This window comes from Macaca nemestrina, chromosome 5 (assembly GCF_043159975.1).
Source record: "Macaca nemestrina isolate mMacNem1 chromosome 5, mMacNem.hap1, whole genome shotgun sequence".
Lineage (NCBI taxonomy): Eukaryota > Metazoa > Chordata > Mammalia > Primates > Cercopithecidae > Macaca > Macaca nemestrina.
In genome coordinates, this window is record NC_092129.1 from 68,747,796 (window position 1) to 68,764,952 (window position 17,157).

Consider the following 17,157-nt stretch of genomic DNA (forward strand, 5'->3'; position numbering starts at 1 on the left):
GGCTCAGGTCTTATCTGTCGGATAAGACCAGATCTTATCCGGTCAGATAAGATCAGAGAATCAGATAAATAAGACTGAAAACAAGACTAGAACTCTGGTTTGAGACCTCAAGATTGCATTTAATGATCCCTCTTTCATATCTCACCTCCAGTCCCTCGGGAAATCCCACGGGGTCTGCCTTAAAAACACATCCAGAATTTGACCATGTATCACCCTGTCCACGGGTACCACCTTGCTCTGACCCCACCCTGTCTCTTGCCTGGGTCACTGCAGTGGCCAGGAGGCCTGAGCTCTGGTAGGACCAGGGCCTGGTGTCTCCTTTTTTCTGGAAACTTTCCCTCCCACCTCCAACTGCAGTGAGAGGAGGGTCAGTTATGGCCTCTTCCTATGGGCACCAGGCTGAACCAAGGTGAGACAAAGACAGGGTAAGGTGCAGGTGGTGAAGCTCAGAGCTGCCTAAGTGGAGGGGTGGGCGGGTATGTGGCAGGCTCTGGCTCTCTTTAAGCCTGGCTCAGAACCAGGCAGACCTTGCTGGCGGGCAGCAGTACAATAGCTTACGCCCTCATTTACTGTCTCTTGGGACTGAGGAACACAAGGGAGCATGGCTGCAAATGACAGGCATGCTGGAGAATGTCTAGGTGAGGCCCTGCAGCCTTCAGTCAAGTAAGGTGATACAAGAAAGCTGCTCTGTCCCAGCTGCTCAACCTGAAAGCAGACAGGAAGCCCTGAGACTGCCAGGAACCAGCAAGTGCTGGCCCCCCCGCCATGGTATGTGAGTGGTGGAGTGGGCTGCAGGATTGATTCAGAGCAGAGATTTAGAAGGTGGGTGTGACAGGGGGACGCCGAGTCACGACCAGATTCTGAGCATGGCCATCGGAGTGGAGACAAAGTTAACAGAGATTTTAAAAAACACCAAGGGGCCGGGTACAGTGGCTCACGTCTGTAATCCCACCACTTTGGGAGGCTGAGGTGGATCAGTTGAGGCCAGGAGTTCGAGACCGGCCTGGCCAACATAGTGAAACCCCATCTTTACTAACAATACAAAAATTAGCCAAATGGTGCGTGCCTGTAATCCCAGCTACTTGGGAGGCTGAGGCATGAGAAACTCTTGAACCCAGGAGGTGGAGGTTGCAGTGAGCCGAGATTGCACCACTGCACTCCAGCCTGGGCAACAGAGCGAGACCCTATCTCAAAATAAAATAAAATAAAATATAAAATAAAATAAACCAAGGAAGCACTGAGGCCAGGGAGCTGGATGTGCCATCCATGAGGCTGCTGGCATCACCCTGTGCCAGAGCTCCCTGCAAAAGTCAGTGAGTCACTGAGCTTCTGGGCACCAAAACTCAGAGTGCCAATGTCAGACTAAAACTCTGCAGGCCTGCAGTTCACTAGGAAACCTCTTGTCAACACTGGGGCTGAAAGGACAGAGCATCCCTGGGTCAGGGGCCATCCCCACACCTGGCCTTGGCATGCTTCCCCACTGCCTGCCCAGGCACTGCCTGTCTGATGCAGCGACACTGGGTCCAGATGCAGATTATGATAATCACCTCAGCCTCCTGAGCACACTCCAATTTAGATATATCCAGATTAAGTGTCCCTTCTCTGGCTCCTTTCATTCCTTTAGCTAACGAGAGCTGTCTCTCTTTGCATTTGGTTATTTAGAAGATGTAGAACTGTCACATGGATGCTTTCCCTTTAAGGGCCCAGGTGACCCTTCTATACATTTTCTCCCATTAAGATGACATTGGAGAGAGGGTTTAAAGTGTTTCACAGATATGTTCCAAGTTTCAGGATAAAAAACTATCTACATATGTACACACAACATATCCAATTGTAACTTGGAAACAGACATGATCATAAAACCAGGAGCTTCTAATCTCTGCTCAAGATCCCTGTTCAACAGTAACAGCCTTTGGTGGTTGGCTTCTGGCCAAATCAATGAATGACTCGGCCTGTTTTCTGACTCAACCCCATCTTCCTAGCTAGGAATTTAGTGGCTAGGAATACACGTTTGGGCTTCTCATATATGTATAGACTAAATACACACACACGCATGCACACACACACACACATTGTATATACTTGGTTACAAAAACTTAGTAGTACCTATTTAAAAAAATTATGTACAGCAGGTAGGCCAGGATGCAGTAAGTTTTAATTTAATAATGAAGTTGTTGGTTTAAATAATAATGTCCATCCTTTAGCAAGCTTCCTTACGTGTGGTTTTCTGAAGTCACTGCTGTAGACTGAATGGCTGAGTGCCCTCCCAAGGTCACATGTTCAAACCTAATGCCCAGTGTGATGGCATTTGGAGATACATGCTCATGAATGAAGGGCATGTTAGTGCCCTTATAAAAGAGGCCCCATATTATTAAAAAGTAAAAAACAAAACAAAAACCACTAGATGCTGGTGGAATGCTTACACAGTGCTGGTGGGAGTGCAAATTAGTTCACCCATTGTGGAAAGTGGTGTACTGTGGAAAGTGGTGTGACAATTCCTCAAAGAACTAAAACAGAACTATCATTTGACCCAGCAATCCCATTACTAGGTATATACCCCCAAAAATACAAACTGTTCTACTGTAAAGACACATGCACGCATATGTTCACTGCAGTGCTATTCACAATAGCAAAGATATGGAATCAACCTAAATGCCCATCAATGGTAGACTGGATAAGGAATATGTGGTACATATACATCATGGAATACTATGCAGCCATAAAAAACAACAAGATCATGTCCTTTGCAGGAACATGGATGGAACTGGAGGTCCTCATTCTCAGCAAACTAACGCAAGAACAGAAAACCAAATACCACATGTTCTCACTTATAAGTGGGAGCTAAATGAGAACACACAGACAGAGAAAGCAGGACAGCAGAACGCTGGGACCTACTTGAGGGTGGAGAATGGAAGGAGGTAGAGGTTTAGAGAAAAAGAAAACCGCTGGGTAATATGCTTAATACCCAGGTAAGGATATAATCTGTACACCAAGCTGTTAAGTCATAAGTTTATCTATATAACAAACCTGCATATGTACCCCTTAACCTAAAATAAAAGTTAAAATACATTTAAATATAAAATAAAAGAGACCCCAGAGGGCTGCCTTGCCTCTTCTGCCTTATGAGGACACAGTGAGAAGATGGCTGGTCATAAACTAGGAAATGGGTCCTCACTAGACACCAAATCTGATTGTATCTTGATTTTGGACTTCCCAGCATCCAGAACTGAAAGGAATTCATTTCTGCTCTTTAGAAGCCACTGAGTTACAGTGTTTTATTACAGCAGACCAAATGGACTAAGATAATCATTTAGTTAGAAACTTTTAAGCAACTGATGAATGTAAGTCAACGTACTGATTTATGAATTCCAAATCTCCTTGAATGTCCTACTTTGTATCATGTTCCCAAATGTCATATTTTACATTCTGACTTCAGATTTAAATGTATTATGTATAATACTCATGAAAGTCAGTGTCATTTAATGGGCTGCCTGAAAAATATGTGTCATCTTGCATTTTGATGTTTTGTAAATATTCAGTTAAGTGGATGTAAGGGCAGAAAATATATAACTTTAAATCCAGTGGATAGCCTCTTGGTTCTGACCAATCATCTAGTCTGTCTTCACAAATGAAAAGCACAGATCAGGTGCTGTGGCTCATGCTTGTAATTTCAGCACTTGGGGAGGCCAAGGAGGGAGGACTGCTTGAGCCCAGGAGTTTGAGATCAGCCGGGGCAGCATAGTGAGACCTCATCTCTACAAAAAGTTTAAAAAAAAAATTAGCCATGACTATAGTCCCAGCTATTCAGGAGGCTGAGGTGAGAGGACTGCTTGAGGCTACAGTGAGCTCTGATCGTGCCACTGCACTCCAGCCTGGGCAACAGAGTGAGACTCTGTCAATGAATGAATGAATGAATAACGAATGAATGAGATAAGTCAGGAACATGAGCTTTCCTGTATGCTTAGTGTCTAGTACAGTACTGGACACATACCAGATGCTTAAAAATTCGCTATTAATTGTTTCATAACTAATCTGACAGCATAATTCCTTGCAGGTTGAATACCTGTCTGGGTCACTTGGACATGCAAAGATGGGCCCTAGAGCCTGATCTTAAAGTATTGCGAGACAAAGGGAGCGATCACTACTCTGCCTGAGAAGAGAGAACAAGGATGAGGAGCCCATGCAGATGGTGGAGAGCAGGGGAGATGAGAGGAGGGATGAATGGCTCAAGAAGAGGAGGAGGTGGGCGCTCAGGGGAAAGCCCAATGAATGGATGCTCCTGGGTGCTAGGGACAGTCAAGGGACTTAGGAACAAAGGCATCCAACATCAGGTTTTAACTTAACTGTTCTGCTGTGTGACTGCCCTCCCTCCATTCCCAACAACTTTCAAACTTAGCCCCATTTTGCAGCTTGAGGGCAGAGTGCATCAGTGTTCCAGTCAGCAGGAAGTCATTCTCAGAGAAAAAGGAATTTGATTTGAGAGGCCCAATTCTCCTGGCAGAAATGTTGGGGTGTGAAATCAGGCTGCTCAAGTTAAAGGGGTCAGAGGTATAGCTCCTGAAGGTTAATTACTGTTAAAGGAAAATTCTCAAAATGGTAAAGCTATGACTCTCACACAAATATAGCATGAATATTTTTCAAAGACATTAGTTAAAGAGGGAATCAATAAGGTGTTCAACTGATTTAAAGAATCTGAAGACTACATATATACAGTCAATCATGAATGCGAAAAAGAAGTTGCTAGGAGATGCAAAACTGAAACGGGTTTGCTAATCAGTACTGAAATGAATCTATTAATAGATTGGTTAGTATCTACATGTACTAAAATGTCATGTTTGAAATCTTATTTTCTCCTATATACCAATTATTTTCTCCTATATACCAATTACCCCTATATACCAATTTTTTTTTTTTTGCATTTCTATGGACAAGAATCATTTGGTTACTATCAGTTTTCTGCAACTTATAGATGTTAACCCTGAAGGATCCACTAACCAACCCCAGCATTCCATTGAAAGGTACTTGGTAATCTTTTGCCCACCTCAAAGTCTTCCACAGTGTTTCCTGACAGTCTTCATCCACCAAATGGGGATGTGCCTACAAGTGAGGGTGTCCCAGTGGACTACAGAGCTCTCTAAGCTTCCTGGCACTCAGTGGGTGCTCAACCCATGGGGGTTTTGATTGTGATGAAGTCTCAGCAGGATGAGTGTTACCTTTGGGGGACATTCATGAATGTATATCATTCTAAGACAGTCACAAATTGGTAACAGATGCTTCCCCTAGTGTAGGCTCTGTCATTTAGATGATGGCTTCATAACTTGAGGTCTACCTGCGTCGCTGTTATACACATGCTTGGAAAAATGCAGCACGAACCTATTGTGTGATGTAGCTACTAACATGGTTCATGTAATGAAGCTCATTAATAGAAGCAGAGGCAATATCTGGATCACAGGAGGTAATGGATGAGTCAGAAAACCAAAGTTTAAATATGGGGTTCAATTAGGGGTATTAGATGTTAAGAAGGGTATGGATTAATATGAGAAAATCCAGACAAGGCAGGATAGTGGTGGGCCTGAAAATCAATTCATATGAGGAACATCTGACAAATCATGGGGTGCTGAGTTCTGAGAACAGCATACCAAGTGGTGATGTTCTTTTTTTTTTTTTCCAAAGACCTCCAAAACTTTTACGCAGGATAAAAAGATGAGTTCAGTGTTTCTCCAAAGGGAAGACCCAGCACCAATGCACAGAAGGAAGGGGGAGGCGCAGCCTGCTTGCCCAATACAGTGATGAGCAATGTCATGGACATGATGTGAAGTAGTGAGCTTCTGCCCTTGGAAAAGTCAGGCAGACGGTAGATGAGCCTTGGAATAGGTGTTGTGGAAGTCGCTCTTGTTTGGAGGAGAGGCTGGGAAGGATGCTGGATGTATTAGTCCATTCTCACACTCCTATAAAGAACTGCCCAAGACTGGGTAATTTACAAAGGAAAGAGGTTTAATTGACTCACAGTTCCGCATGGCTGGGGAGGCCTCAGGAAACTTTTTTTTTTTTTTTTTTTTTTGAGACGGAGTCTCGCTCTGGCACCTAGGCTGGAGTGCAGTGGCCGGATCTCAGCTCACTGCAAGCTCTGCCTCCCGGGTTCACGCCATTCTCCTGCCTCAGCCTCCGGAGTAGCTGGGACTACAGGCGCCCGCCACCTCGCCCGGCTAGTTTTTTTTTGTATTTTTTTAGTAGAGACGGGGTTTCACCATGTTAGCTAGGATGGTCTTGATCTTGTGACCTCGTGATCCGCCCGTCTCGGCCTCCCAAAGTGCTGGGATTACAGGCTTGAGCCACCGCGCCCGGCCAGCCTCAGGAAACTTACTAGAACAATCGTGGCAGAAGGCGAAGGGGAAGCAAGGCACCTTCTTCACAAGATGGCAGGAGAAATTACCAAACACTTATAAAACCAGCAGATCTCGTGAGAACTCACTCACTATCATGAGAACAGCATGGGGGAGACTACCCCCATGATTCGATAACCTCCACCTGGTCTCTCCCTTGACAGATGGAGATTATGGGGATTACAATGCAAGGTGAGATTTTTGGGTGGGGACAAAGGCAAACCATACTGGACAAGGGTGAGTCCAATTCTAACACAATATAATCGGGGAGTAAAATCACTCTTACTTCAATCAGTGGTGAGGGACTTCCTGATTTGTTTTTGTTTTGGTTCCAGTAGAATATAAATCAGTGCCTCCTTACCTCACCCTCTTTTTCCACTTTCCCTAACTGAAGTGGTTTGGATGCCGCTTATCTGCCTAAGTCAGGAAGTGCTTATTTGCCTAAGCCAGGAATTCACCCTGACAGGGTGAATAAAAAGCCGCTTGTCTCACCACTCAAGACTTCCTGAGGATAGGCAGCCACCGGGCACATGGCTGATTTCCATCGGCGGCGATCCCAGGAGCCCCGGGCAGGAGCACCGCATGCTGGCCTCCCTCCCTCACAGGCCTGGTGCACCCCAGCAGACCTCGCTGCCAGGTAAGCTGTTTACTTTCTGGCTCGTGTGAAGGATAAGTTCATCCTATTGTTATTGTCCTCTTTAGACTCTTTTGTAGTTTTCAAATTTTCTACCTGGATCTTGAGCTAAGAAAAAGAAATAGAACTTTAAAAAAGTAATCTGAGTCATTAAAACAAAGTATGAGTCTTTTTCCTTGAAGTGTCTTTGTCCTCTAGACAAGTCACAAACAGCAGCAAGAAGGAGGGTAGGCTCCAAGACAAATGATCGAGACTGCTGCTCACTCAGCAGAAAAGCACACTGAGATAATAAACCATTTTGGCACAATCCGTTTTACACATTCTCCATTTTATGCCTTCTGCTAGCGTACACAGACATTTAGGGAGCATGAAGTGGCAGGACATTACGAAAGACCACTTCACTGAAATACCCGTTTTTGTTAGCAGTGACAACATGCGTTACCTTCATGTCCACTGACGGGTCCCCCTGCAGCAGCGCCCACTCATACTGGACGATGGCGTGGTCATCTGTGCTCTCGCGGCCGTCTAGGACCACCCCGTCTGTGGGCAGATGCAGAACCACATCCTGCCCAGCCTTGCTAAGTGGAGGCGCATCCTTTTCTAAGAAAGAAAATAAATAATTCATAAAAGATGATTTCTTATTTTTTCTAATTTATGAAGAGAGGTATCTTGTTTGCTGAATAGATATGATGCAGCAAAGAACTGCTAAGAGAATGCATATTAAATGGAAATTGTTTTTCTATTTATTTTAAGACTGTGGAATTTCGCTATAATATGCGCAGGAGAGGCTGTGTGGAGTGCTGGCTGGTAGCAATTTTGGGGACAAGGCAGCATACTAGGTCCCACCAATGTGTAAATATGGAGAAGCAGTTTTATTTTCTAGAGTGGATTTTTCACTTAATTTTAAAATCACTTAAGTTCAAAGTACTATTAAAAAAATTTATTTTAAAAGATTATTATTTTGAGATGGAGTTTTGCTCTTATCCCCCAGGCTGGAGCACAATGGCGCGACCTCGGCTCACTGCAGCCTCTGCCTCCCGGGTCCAAGCGGTTCTCCTGCCTCAAGTAGCTGGGATTACAAGTGTGTGCCGCCACATCCTGCTAATTATTTTTTGTATTTTTAGTACAGACAGGGTTTTGCCATGTTGACCAGGCTGGTCTCGAACTCCTGGCCTCAGGTGATCCAACTGCCTCGGCCTCTCAAAGTGCTGGGATTACCGGCATGAGCTACTGCGCCTGGCCTTGAAAAGTTTATTAAAACAAACCTGAAAAACACCAAATTCACCTCTAATATGGATTTTCTTTTTTTCTTATCCTTAAGTTTTAAAAATAGGAGTGATATAAAGTATTCAATGAATGGAAAATATATTAAGTTTGAAAAGTTAAGCCAGATTCTTAGAGCCATACAAAATAAAGCCTGCATCGAAATTCTCTGGAATCCAATTTTTCATCTAGGAAAATTGAAGAAGTCCACCGCTTCTAATACCTAATTTATTTTTTATTTATTTATTTATTTTTGAGACAGAGTCTCACTCTGTCGCCCAGGTTGGAGTGCAGTGACGTTATCTCTGCTCATTGCAAGCTCTGCCTCCTGGGTTCACACCATTCTCCTGCCTCAGCCTCCCAAGTAGCTGGGATTACAGGCACCTGCCACCATGCCCGGCTAATTTTTTTTTTTTTTTTTAGCCAGGATGGTCTTGATCTCCTGACCTCGTGATCCACCTGCCTCGGCCTCCCAAAGTGCTGGGATTACAGGCATGAGCCACCACGCCTGGCCTCTAATAACTAATTTTTATAACAGAAGTCAGCATGCTCAGATGACTACAACAGCAAAACAAATCTGTATTTACCTTTGTTTTTGTTTTGTTTTGCTTTTGAGATGGGGTCTCTATCACCCAGGCTGGTACACAATCATAACTTACTCATTGTAGCCTCCAACTCCTGGGCTCAAGTGATCCTCCTGCCTCAGCCTCCGGAGTACTTAGGACTACAGGTATGCGCCACCACACCCAGCTATTTTCACTCTTTTGTAGTGAGAGTTGCCCAGGCTGGTCTTGAACTCCTGACCTCAAGTGATCCTCCCGCCTCAGCCTCCCAAAGTGCTGGAATTACAAGTGTGAGCCACTGCACCCAGCCTATATTTACCTTTAACCTAGAATGGTACTAAATAATATAAGGTTAATTACGTTTATTTCAATATTAATGCTTGACTGACAGCTGCTACAGAGATGACTGAAAGGATAAGCTACACAAAGAAAACATTTCTAAGAGCATAGTTACCAAAATTTTAATTGATGTAAGCTTCTTAGTAAATTCACCCAAATGCACACATATTTTAAAGCAGCAGCAACAGAACTGGAAAAACTCTACAGGTTTGTGTAATACACCCTCTTTGGCATCCACTTCCCCATTCCTTCAGTGCCAAAGCTCTGGTTCGAGTGCTGGCTGGGCTTGCCCCTCTTTGGCTCACCCTGCACAGTGCTGCAAAGCACCGCCTCTCCTCCTGCTTTTGAGCCCATCACTTTCCTCCACAGGGGCCAATGTTGCTACCTAAACAAACTTCTAAAGGGCCAAGCCAGGCATCCCAGTGCTTGAGTTTCAGGGCTTACTGGAATCCCACCTCAGTTTCTCATTACAGAACAAAGGGTGACGACTCTTGATACATTGCAACTGAAATGACTCTTCTGGAATGCTCATCTGACTGGGTCATTCTGTGAGCAGGAAAAACCCTTCAGCAAGTTACCATTGCCTTTCAGATGTTTAGGACCTAACCCTCCAGGATTCTCTTCTCTTCTAGTGGTTCCCTCAATGCCCAGCACCAACGCCATTAGCAGCCAGAGCAGCCAGTTTCCACTAATCCTTTCCCATAATTCTGATGAATGCATAAGTTAAACACTCAAGCTGGAGAAACTGGTGCCTGAGTACAAGGCCTGGAATGTGAAAACAAATACATTAAGACCTCACCTGGGCTTTCTCAGACCCTAATGTCTGATTGAAGGCATTCTTACACATACACCTTGTATCAGGGCCACTTACAATTAAAGAAATCTTTCCAAGGCTCTAGGGAAACTTTCCAGACCCCAGACCCTAAAGATTAGAGTGAATGCAACACTCCTGCTTGTAGGTGCGCACTCTCACGCAGGCACAGAGATGGAATCAAATGTAAATAAACACTGAAGAAAAACTTGTAACTTTGAGTTGGTCTGGTGAGTCACTCCAACCATCTTCCTGCCACCAGTTGCAGAAATAAACTCCCTTCTTTCCCAGTCTGTCTGCATTTCATTATCAGACCGTGAGAAAAAGCAGCCAGATCTTGTCCATCCAGGAACAAGGAGATTTATGTGAGGGGCCTGGGGCTCTTAGAGATGGGGCTTTTCTGAATGAGAATGCTGCTGCCAGTCACAAAGGGAAGATGCCTTTTTTTTTCTTTTTTTAAAGCATATTACAAGGAATTAAGCACAGTTTCTTTTTACATGCTATTGCTAACTATGGAGAAGGCATGTCCCATTTTTCCAGTCACTTAAGAGTGAGGACTAGTAACTGTGATTTAAATAAGCCAAGTAAACAACCCCCTACCTAGGAAGAAAATTGTTCTTCTGCCTTTTTCCACCTCTGAGGAGACACGGGGTTTTGCATGTTGCCCAGGCTGGTGTCTAACTCTTGGCCTCAAGTGATTCACCCGCCTTGGCCTCCCAAAGTGCTGGGGTTAGTTATGAGCCACCGTGCCCAGCCTCTTAATCTAAACTTTAAATTTTTTTTCTATGGCATATTCTTTCCTTGTTTGTTTTCCTTCTAAAAGGTTTCCTCTGGGTTTATAGGAAAGCTCACGTAGGCAGTGTCAGTTTCTTCCAGGTAAGTAGTGAGAACACAGAGAAGAGACTTTGTTTCTTTGCTGCCGGGATATTTTGGTCTGTGTTTGGGCAGAGAGGATGTGTGTGGAACAGCCGTCGTGGGCCTCAGCGATGCTGATGGGGGTCCAACTGAAAGTGCCACCTGCCCCCACTTCAGCGGGAAAGCTACGGAGTCCTTCCCAGTGTTTGCCTCAAGGCCAAGCAGTCACAGGGTGACCCTTTAATACCTGCTCCCCTGACAAGGGTTCTGAGCCTCATCTAACCTAGAGGTGGGGAGGGAGGCAGGATGTGATAGACTTGATGGACACAGATTTCCCGACTGTTTTAATGGATCCACAGGTTTTGGAGAATGCACACTTCCAAAGGGGCTGAGTTCTGCCCCCATCTTGCTGATATCATTCGTGCTATTACGAATCAAACAGCAACAGGGCAAGATTAAACACACAGAGCATGACCACACGTTGGCACAATCAAGGTCTCTTATTCCCTCCATGACATTCATGTCCAACCACAACCATTTTTGTGCCTTCTGTATGTGTCCTGATTCTCTCCTTCAGAGCATCTACAAAAAGTCAAACCGTCGAGTCAGCATCATTTTTAGTCCTTAAGAAACATGCTTTAAAGTTTCCTATTTTCTTTTTCTTTTTTCTTTTTTTTTTAAGACGGAGTTTCGCTCTTGTGGCCCAGGCTGGAGTGCAATAGCCCGATCTTGGCTCACTGCAACCTCCGCCTCCTGGGTTCATGCGATTCTCCCGTCTCAGCCTCCCAAATAGCTGGGATTACAGGCGCATGCCACCAGGTCTGGCTAATTTTTGTATTTTTAGTAGAGATGGGGTTTCATCACATTGGTCAGGCTGGTCTCAAACTCCTGACCTCAGGTGATCCGCCCGCCTCGGCCTCCCAAAGTGCTGGGATTATTGGCAGGAGCCACCACGCCCGGCCTTAAAGTTTCCTATTTTCAATGAAAATCAAGTCCCTTCTTTTCACTTTTTATAAAAGGGAGCAGTAGTTTTCCTCCCATTTTTGTATGATGAAAGCCACCGCAAGCAGTCAGGAGAGCCACGTTAAGAAACAGCAGTGGGTGTTATAAGAAGCCCGGCATCTAATTAGATTTTGCTCTTGCAATTACGTAACAGAAACCATGCCTTATACAACCCATGAGACTAAAACAAACTTTTTTCTCTGAGTTTTTCTCCTCTTTTAAATCATATTTCCACGAATCCTCTCAGATCAGCCTTCCTCTTCAAGCCTAGAAAAATTCCAGTAGCACCTCAACGCGCCCGCCCGCTTCTGCCAATCTACTGGGCTTCCTCTTAAGACAGAAAAACCCATGCCGGAAACTCCTCTGGGTGCCCGCGGCTAAAATAACTTGACACCAGTGTGTTTCGTTCCAACTTGGCGAGGGCGCTGCGGGACCCGAGCGCTCTGGCCAAGGCCAGCCCCTCAGTCGTGCGCTTACCCAGCCGGGGTGAGGCTCGCGCTGTGGCCAGGGCGGCGCCGTCCGGGTCGCGGCTGAGGCTGTAGCTGCTGTAGCCGCGGTGCAGCGCGAACTTGCAGACGTTGCGGCCGCGCGCCGTGCAGTTGAAGAGGTAGCAGCCGAGCACGGCGGCCGGGGGCGAGGGCCGCCGGGGGAGCTCCACCACGGCCACGGAGCAGCGCGGCTCGGAGCAACAGGCCGCCACGCATTGCCGCCAGCCCCGCACGGCCGCCGGCGCCCGCAGGAAGCTGGCACCCGCCGCCAGGGAGTCCTTGGTGCGGATGATGGCGTCCGGCATGGCGCTGTAGCCGCCGCCGCCCGGACCCGGGCAGTCCTCTTGGGGGCCGCCGCCCGAGCGCAGCTCCAGCTCCAACTCCTCCTGCGGCCGCTCCTGCTGCAGCTGCCGGCGGAACTCCTCCAGCAGCTGCCCCACGCCCGACAGCTGCGCGTGCAGTTCGGACAGCGGCGCCGCAGGCGGCAAGGCCGCGCGGCCGCTCGGCAGCCACAGGCAGAGCAGCAGCAGCCCGCGCAGCGCCCCGTGACGCAGCGGTCGCCGGCGCCGCGAGCCCGCGCTCTCCCGGGCGGTGGAGGCCATGGCGGCCGGCAGCCGAGGGCAGCGAGCCGAGGCGGGGACGCGGGCGCCCGCGAGCGCGGGCCCTGTGCCCCTCCTGCGCGGCCGCGGCTGACTCTAGGCCCCGGCCTCACAGCGCGGCACCCCCGGAACCTGGCTGCTTCCCCGAGGCCGCGGGCGCGCGGGCGCCGGCGTGAACCGCAGTAGCGGGAGGCATAGCCGGCCCAGCCGGGCACCGCTCCTTGCCTTCGCCGGAGGCTGCGCGGCGCTCTGCGCCTCTCCGCCCCGGTCCGCGGCGCTCTGGGTGGCGGCGAGTCGGCTGCGGAGCTGATCAGCACCAGGTGTGCGAACAGTGGCCGCGGCGAGGTGGAGCCTTGGTGAGCCCCCGCCCCTCCGCGCGGCCCCGCCCCCGCGCGTCTTGCGCCGGCTCCTCCAGGGCTGGGGGAGCCGGCTCGGGGGAGGGCAGCCTGAGAACTGCTGTACTCCCGCGCCGCTTCCCAGCCAGGGCGGGGTTCATGTCTGGGCCCAGCAGGCTTTAGCAACCAGCTAGACCTGCCCAGGGCGCCTGTCCACAGGGGCCTGGCACTCGGGAGAACAGGGGCAGTGGGAAGGGAGGGCGTCTCTTCAAATCCTCGTGACCCCAGGGACTACTCCAGAGAGGGGGCACGCGCACCTAGGACCACCGTACAGGCTCCTGAGCCCTTCACCTCCAGCGTCCCTGACTTTCCGCATCAGGTTCCCAAGATGTGCTTGGGTAGTACAAAGTGGGGCGGGGTTAGGGGTGGCGGAGTCGGGGCCTGGTGGGGTGGGGGTGGGAAGTACTGAAAGATATTCAGTCTATTTAAAAACACAAAAGTCAAGCCTGGTGAGCTGGTGCTCGCCTGTAAGTCCTGAGGCTGAGCTGGGAGGATCGCTTGGGCCCAGGAGTTCGAGACTGCCATGAACTATATGATCACACCACTGCATTCCAGCCTGGGGGCCAGAACAAGACCCTGTCTTTAAAAATAAAAACAAAACCCATAAAAAGCAGTCGTTGTGTGTGACAACATGCACTCAGATTTCCACAAATATAACTAAAAATCTGAACAGAGCCAACGTGGGGACCTGGGAGTAATCTCTACAACCTGTGACGGAGAGGCGTCTAGCTGTTAGATCACGTAAAATCTCGGGAGTTGTGCTTTAAATGACATAAGGAATAAGAAAATGTCCAACCCAGTGGGGGCTTCACCTTGGAGTTCTAGACTTCTGTGAGCAGCGTCTGCCTCTTGTTTATTTCTGAATCAGTTTCTGTTGATTCATTTTTCTCCTGATTATGGATCACATCTTTATGGTTTTTAGCCTGTCCGGAAATTTTTGCGTGGATGCGCACTTTGTAAGTAGAACATTGTTAAGTGTCTATATTGTAGGAGGGAAAGAATAAATAATTGGATGGGAAAATATCAGTCTCTGCTATGTTTTTATTATCTCCAGAGCTGATTTAGGAACCCATTGCTTGCAGGTCCAGACCAGAGTGGGAGGTGAAATTAAAAGGCAGAAATAGAAAAGAAAGAAAAAAGCTCAATGTTACTCGCCATTCCATGAAAGGGAGAAATTATAAAGTTTTTGCAGGGCTATATTTGAGTGATTTCTGAGGCTGAAAGAAATGGCCTCTTAGCTCTAAAGGCTGTGTCTGGACTGTACCACTTTGACCTGGAGATTCTTCCGCATAGGGGATACTCATCCCATACAACTGCAGTCACTGTAAGATGACCTTGAAACAACATAATGCTTTTTATTTATTATTTTTATTTTTTGCCATAACGTTTGGAGAGCTTGAGCTGGAGAGCTTGAGCAGGATTGTTATGAGGAGAAACTTTCACCAGTGATGAAAATGCTGACTGAGGGTATCATCAAACCCTCCAAGGACTAGTTGTTATATAAATTATTAATATTAAAAATAACATATGATAATATGTAATATTAACTAAGAATTGGATATGATTTCAAAGTTGGCCAAACACTTTCACATACATGATTTTATGTGGACTTCACAGACTTTGACCACCTCACTCCTGCCTCTGGGACAGTGAAAGAGAAGTCAGTACAGAGTGAGCCCTAGCTCACATACTCCGTGGTAGGGAAGTGGACAGGGGAGAGGACAGCCTTTCTCAGGTGCATTCATTTCTAAATCTCTCCAGCACCACCAAAGATTTTCCTGCATCTGCAACTTCACAGTAGGCCTTTTTGGGAGAAGTGAACATTATTTAATGTTGTGTTTACTGTGAGCAGTGGTTATTTCTGGGCTGTAAGTTGGGAGTACTGAAGGGGAAATATTGACTTTTATAATTTATAAGACTGTATAGCTGTTGAATTTTTTGTACAATGAGCTTGTTGTAAATTATTTTCTATTTTTTAAAAATAAGTGTTGACATCTGCTTCAGCCAAGAGGGAGCAACAGGGACTGAACTTACTCTGTAGCCTGAAATGAAAAATATGGGAAAAAATGTATGAGACAATGGTTTCAGACATTGAGCAACAGGCAATGCAGGGCCCAAGAGAAGGGAGACAAAGGAAGTGAACATGCTGCTTGCTCCAGCTTGCTGCCTGGCGAGGGTTTCCAAGCTGCAATGCAGACAGGGGAACCGAAATAGCATCTGAGTTGGAAAATAGAGCTGAGAATTCAGGGAGGCCAGGGTGGCTAGAGTACTGGAGAAGAGAGAGTGCAACGGAAGGAGGGAGTTCTGGAGATCTGCGCAGGGTTCCTCTGAGTCTTCAGCAGAAGTTCGACCAGGTACATGCATGTGAGAAAACTTCCCAAGACACAGAGGCAACCGCTAGAAAAAAGCCGGCAGAAAAACTTCTGAGCTTGCACTGGCCAGGCAATATATTCATGTTCTCAACAGCCAGAGTGGAGAAAGCTTGTGATAGAAGAGGCATGAGTTTGAGTAGGAAGGGAAGGGATTACAGAGAAGCACATGAAAACTTCTGCAGTGATAGGTGTGTTCATTATCTTGATTGTGGTGATAGTTTCACTGGTGAATACATAGATGAAAGTTAATCAAATTGTATATTTTAAGTGGGTATAGTCACTTATATGTTAATAAGGCTATTTTTAGAAACCAAGTTTCATTGCATTGTGCATTATGATTTATCTTCTTCTTCTTGTTCTCCTTTCTGTTTTTTTCAGAAATAAACTATCTTTGTTTTAAAAGCCTAAACATCAAAACCTTATCAATGGATAGAAGAATTTTTATGTGAGGATGAAAATGGCAGGAAGATATGTTTCTCTTTTATAAGACAGATCATTAAGAGTAAGAGTGGATCAAATTGAGATTTGGACTTTGTAGGTCAGTTTGTTGAATGTTGGAATGAGATGACAGGTATATTAGCTGGGCTGCTGTAACAGAATACCACAGACTGGGAGGCTTATAAACAACAGAAATTTATTCCTCACAATTCTAGAGGCTGAGAAGTTCAAGATCATGGTGCTGGCAGACACTGATGACCACACTGGCAGACACCATCACCAGACGGTGAGGGCCCACTTCCTGGATCATAGACAGCAATCTTCTCACTGAGTCCTCACCTGGTGGGAGGGGTTAGGGAGCTCTCTGGGATTTTTTTTTTTTTTTTGAGACAGAGTCTTTCTCTGTCACCCTGGCTGGAGTTCAGAGGCACAATCTCTGCTCGCTGCAACCTCCGCCTCCTGGGTTCAAGTGATTCTCCTGCCTCACCCTCCTTAGTGGCTGGGATTACAGGCATGTGTGCCACCACGCCCAGCTAATTTTTGTATTTTTAGTAGAGATGGGGTTTCACCATGTTGGTCAGGCTGGTCTTGAACTTGTGACCTTATGATCTGGCTGCCTCAGCCTCCCAAAGTGCTAGGACTTCAGGCGTGAGGCACCACACCTGGCCTGGGATCTTTATTATAAGAACACTAATCCCATTTGTGAGGGCTCCACCTTCATATCCTAATCATCTCCCAAAGTCTCCACCTCCAAATGTCATCACATTAGATTTCAACATAGGAATTTTGGGGAGTTACAAACATCCAATCTATAGCAACACCCTAGTGACCATCGTTTTTTGTTGCCCTCCCCTCCCCACTACTGCCCATCTTAAATACTTTTACAGGCATCGAATAAGTTAAATCAGTGCATGTGAAGTGCTTAGAAGGGCATCTGACACATGGTAGAAGCTCAATAAATGCTAGTTGTTGTTGTTATTGCAACAGAAATGAAGGACCTTTCCCAAGATTAGAA

The 17,157-nt window shown here is 46.7% G+C and overlaps 1 protein-coding gene across 2 annotated transcripts in view; it reads right to left on the reverse strand.

The window, feature by feature from the left end:
• The window catches only part of LOC105489010 (LDL receptor related protein 11), a 40,741-nt gene extending 27,471 nt beyond the window's left edge, over positions 1 to 13,270 (reverse strand). The window contains exons 1-2 of one of the 2 annotated variants that reach the window (XM_011753576.3): positions 12,328 to 13,270; positions 7,460 to 7,617 (exon numbers count right to left, since the gene is read on the reverse strand). In XM_011753576.3, coding sequence (XP_011751878.2) covers positions 7,460 to 7,617; positions 12,328 to 12,940 — 771 coding nt within the window. In that variant the 5' untranslated portion in view covers positions 12,941 to 13,270. The remainder of the gene's footprint in view (positions 1 to 7,459; positions 7,618 to 12,327) is intronic. The other variant, XM_071096588.1, reaches the window with a different exon arrangement.
• Positions 13,271 to 17,157: the final 3,887 nt, after the last annotated feature.